The sequence below is a fragment of the Aegilops tauschii genome, chromosome 7 (genome assembly GCF_002575655.3).
Source record: "Aegilops tauschii subsp. strangulata cultivar AL8/78 chromosome 7, Aet v6.0, whole genome shotgun sequence".
In the NCBI taxonomy this organism is placed as follows: Eukaryota; Viridiplantae; Streptophyta; class Magnoliopsida; order Poales; family Poaceae; genus Aegilops; species Aegilops tauschii.
In genome coordinates, this window is record NC_053041.3 from 543,616,061 (window position 1) to 543,619,203 (window position 3,143).

Sequence of the window (3,143 nt, forward strand, 5' to 3'; positions counted from 1 at the left end):
TTTGGGGGCGGGCGTCGTTGCCTGCGCTGGTGCTCACATTCTTCAGCGAATGCGGCGGCCGGCATCCACGCCGCCCCAGGGAATGAGCATCGATAGGATCGGAGCAGACACGTACGTGCACGTGCATATCAGGGTTACATCATGATTTTTCCTTGGAGATGCATGCATTGAACCTGTCGTGAGCATCGTATCATCGTGGAAATTCAGGAAGCTCCACGTAGTAGTAGTACGTAGCAGTGTGGGTCTCCCGGCCCTATAGGTCTAATCATGGCTTGCTTGGTCAGTTTGAATGGCTCCAATACGAGACGTACGGCTTCTTTCGTGAGAGCCCCGGCACCTATAATTAATACTCCACTAGAAATAGGCGACGTGGATCGATCAATTTGTCGTGATTATACTTCATATAAACATTGGTCATGTATATGCAGTTAAAATAGTCAGAGCGCATGCAGGCCTACGTACGCTGCTTACTGCTTTGCGTACGTACTTCCTTCGTTCCGAATTACTTATCACACATATATATGTATCTAGATGTATTTTAGTTTTAGATACATCTATTTCAGTGACGAGTAATTTGGGACGGAGGGAGTACGTGTTTGGCCGTGAGTCCGGTGATCTGAACAAGCTAGCAGACATCCAAAATTCCATCAAATCGAAACTCCAAGAATAAGGTAGACCTAAGCGCATGAGCTATACGTACACCTAACCTAAGTGCATGCATGCTTGGTCTACAAGAACGTGTCGCGCTTGAACAAATCCACCTCCCACCCAGTCACCCACCGTACGTTGCACCTCCACGCAGACCTTAAGATGATGTCGCCGGTTTCACAAGCACACCAGTAATAGCCTTTTCGAATCGAACAAACAAAAAAGGCAATGTGAATATATAGATTCTGATGCCTGCCCTTTCACCTCTTTACTATCAGTCCAACTAAATAATGGTGGCGATCAACTACTCGCCATTATAATTCGTCTCCTCACGCAAGCAAAACAAAACGTCCACCCCTATAATTACCCGTGTTATTGCCGTCTTCAATCCACACACACGAAACTGACCTTGTCCAGACCAGCCCCTGTTGCTTCCCAGGTACTACAGGCCGCCTGCAAATTAAGCTGCCTATAAAGGCTTGGTCTTTCTTAAGTTCCTAGCCAGCTTCGCTTCTTCTCCATCACAACAAAGCTTCCTCCGCTATCCAAAGTAGCAGGATTGCAACGTACCTACGTACGAGAGCCCAGCGGCATGGAGCGACGGGATCTGGGTGCATGGCTTGGCCTAGCAACAGGCGGCGGCGCCGCGTGGCACACCCACGACGGCGAGCGGCGGCCTGACCCTGTCCGGCTCGACGAGCTGTTCCCGCAGCGCGGCAAAGAGGAGCGTGATCATGGCGAACAAGTGGCGAGAAATACGGGAGGGAAAGGTGCAAGGCGGAAGATAAAGGTCGGCGGCGATGACGAGGGCCGATCGTCCTCGTCGAACGGTCCGTGTCTGAGCGATGGCGGTGGCAGTGATGGCGGCGGCGGCGGGGGCAGGAGGAAGAAGCTCCGGCTCACCAAGGAGCAGTGCGCCCTGCTGGAAGGCAGCTTCCGTGCCCACAACATACTTTCTCATGTATGTAACTACTCTACGTAATTTGGAACCGCTTTTGAGTCCTATATATGCTCAAGCTTCTGTTCTGCTACGAGAAGATTGTTTCTGACGTACGTGTGGAATGCAGGTTCAGAAGCAGGAGCTGGCACGGCAGCTGAATCTGAGCTCGAGGCAGGTGGAAGTGTGGTTCCAAAATAGAAGAGCCAGGTACCTACTACGCTGCTAAGTCCTAGCTCTACCAATCAGTCAATCTGTTGACGCATCAATAGGAGTAATTTTTACAAGTGTGTGATGTTGTCCTGAAATTATATGTGCATGCAAAACAGGACAAAGCTGAAGCAGACGGAGGTGGACTGCGAGTTCCTGAAGCGGTGGTGCGAGAGCCTGACCCACGAGAACCAGCAGCTGAAGCACGAGCTCCTGGAGCTGCGGCGGTCGGCGGTGGCGCCGGTGGCAGCCGGCTCAAAGCTCTTTGCCCAGCTCCCCAGGGCGGCGGCCATGATGAACTTATGCCCGTCCTGCGAGAAGGTCGCCGTGAATAATTAGCCTCCGCATATATAGTTCTGGAGGCTTTAGTGAATTCGCGTAGACTAATTGAGTGCTCTGATAACTTTTAGTCCTTGACGATCTTGAATATATGGGGATACCATGGCGTTGCATGCAGCCTCAGTCATCCTATTTGTTTGTTCTTATACGAAATAATTGTTCATGGACGGGATCCGAAACTACAAGAGGAAATGGAATTTGTTTTTTTTTTCCTTTGCCGGGAAAGGAAATGAAATTTGTTTTTTTTTAGGGGAATGAAATTTGTTGGATCGATGTTCTGCTTCCTTTATCCACTTTTCCTCTTTCAGGCATTTTGTTTCCGTTGCTTATTTCCCGTTATAAGAATCTTACGGTGCATGTATGGAGCATTTAAACATGGGAATAAATAGAAAAATATTCTTAAATAATAAGTGTCACATGTGTGGCACAAAGAACTCCGGCCCAGACATTCTTTTACAACTAAAGTTGGCATTCAAAAAGAAAAAACGAAGCAAAAAAACCTAAAACTTGCCATCCGAAAATAAGTTGCCATGCTTGACAACTAAAATTGCCATCCTCACGTCAATAAACTTGCCATCAAAATATTCAGAGTTGCCATGTGTTCGTGCCACACGTGTGATACTTATCGGGGTCCAATATGTTTGCATTGTTCAGCAATGGGACTGGACTAGTTAAATCCTGGATTATTAGTGCATGGAGCCTTTTTTACTTTATGCTTTTAGGTAGTTTTCTTATTTTAATGCATGGAAGTAATGATTTAAAACATCTTATAGAATTAGTTTACAGATGTAGTAGAAGTTTTACAAGGAATCTCCTAATGAGGGTTGCGTACAAATCACACGGGGGGGGGGGGGGGGGGGTCCAATTCGACACCATTGACACGGGTGAGTTTCTTCTGCTTCTCATGCGTTCTTTCCGGTTTTGTATGTTTTTTAATGGTTTTCTTCTATTTTCTTGGCGATACTTTCATGGTTTATCTCCTTTTTGTTTTGTTTTCATTTTTCTTTTG

At 47.2% G+C, this 3,143-nt stretch overlaps 1 protein-coding gene across 1 annotated transcript; it reads left to right on the forward strand.

Moving 5' to 3' along the window:
* The first annotated feature begins 1,070 nt into the window (after positions 1–1,070).
* Positions 1,071–2,759, forward strand: LOC109765807 (homeobox-leucine zipper protein HOX18). The gene is made up of 3 exons (XM_020325686.3): positions 1,071–1,609; positions 1,716–1,795; positions 1,915–2,759. Exons 1-3 carry the CDS (start codon positions 1,241–1,243, stop codon positions 2,132–2,134), a joined length of 669 nt encoding a protein of 222 aa, XP_020181275.1. The 5' UTR covers positions 1,071–1,240; the 3' UTR covers positions 2,135–2,759.
* The last annotated feature ends 384 nt before the right edge of the window (positions 2,760–3,143 follow it).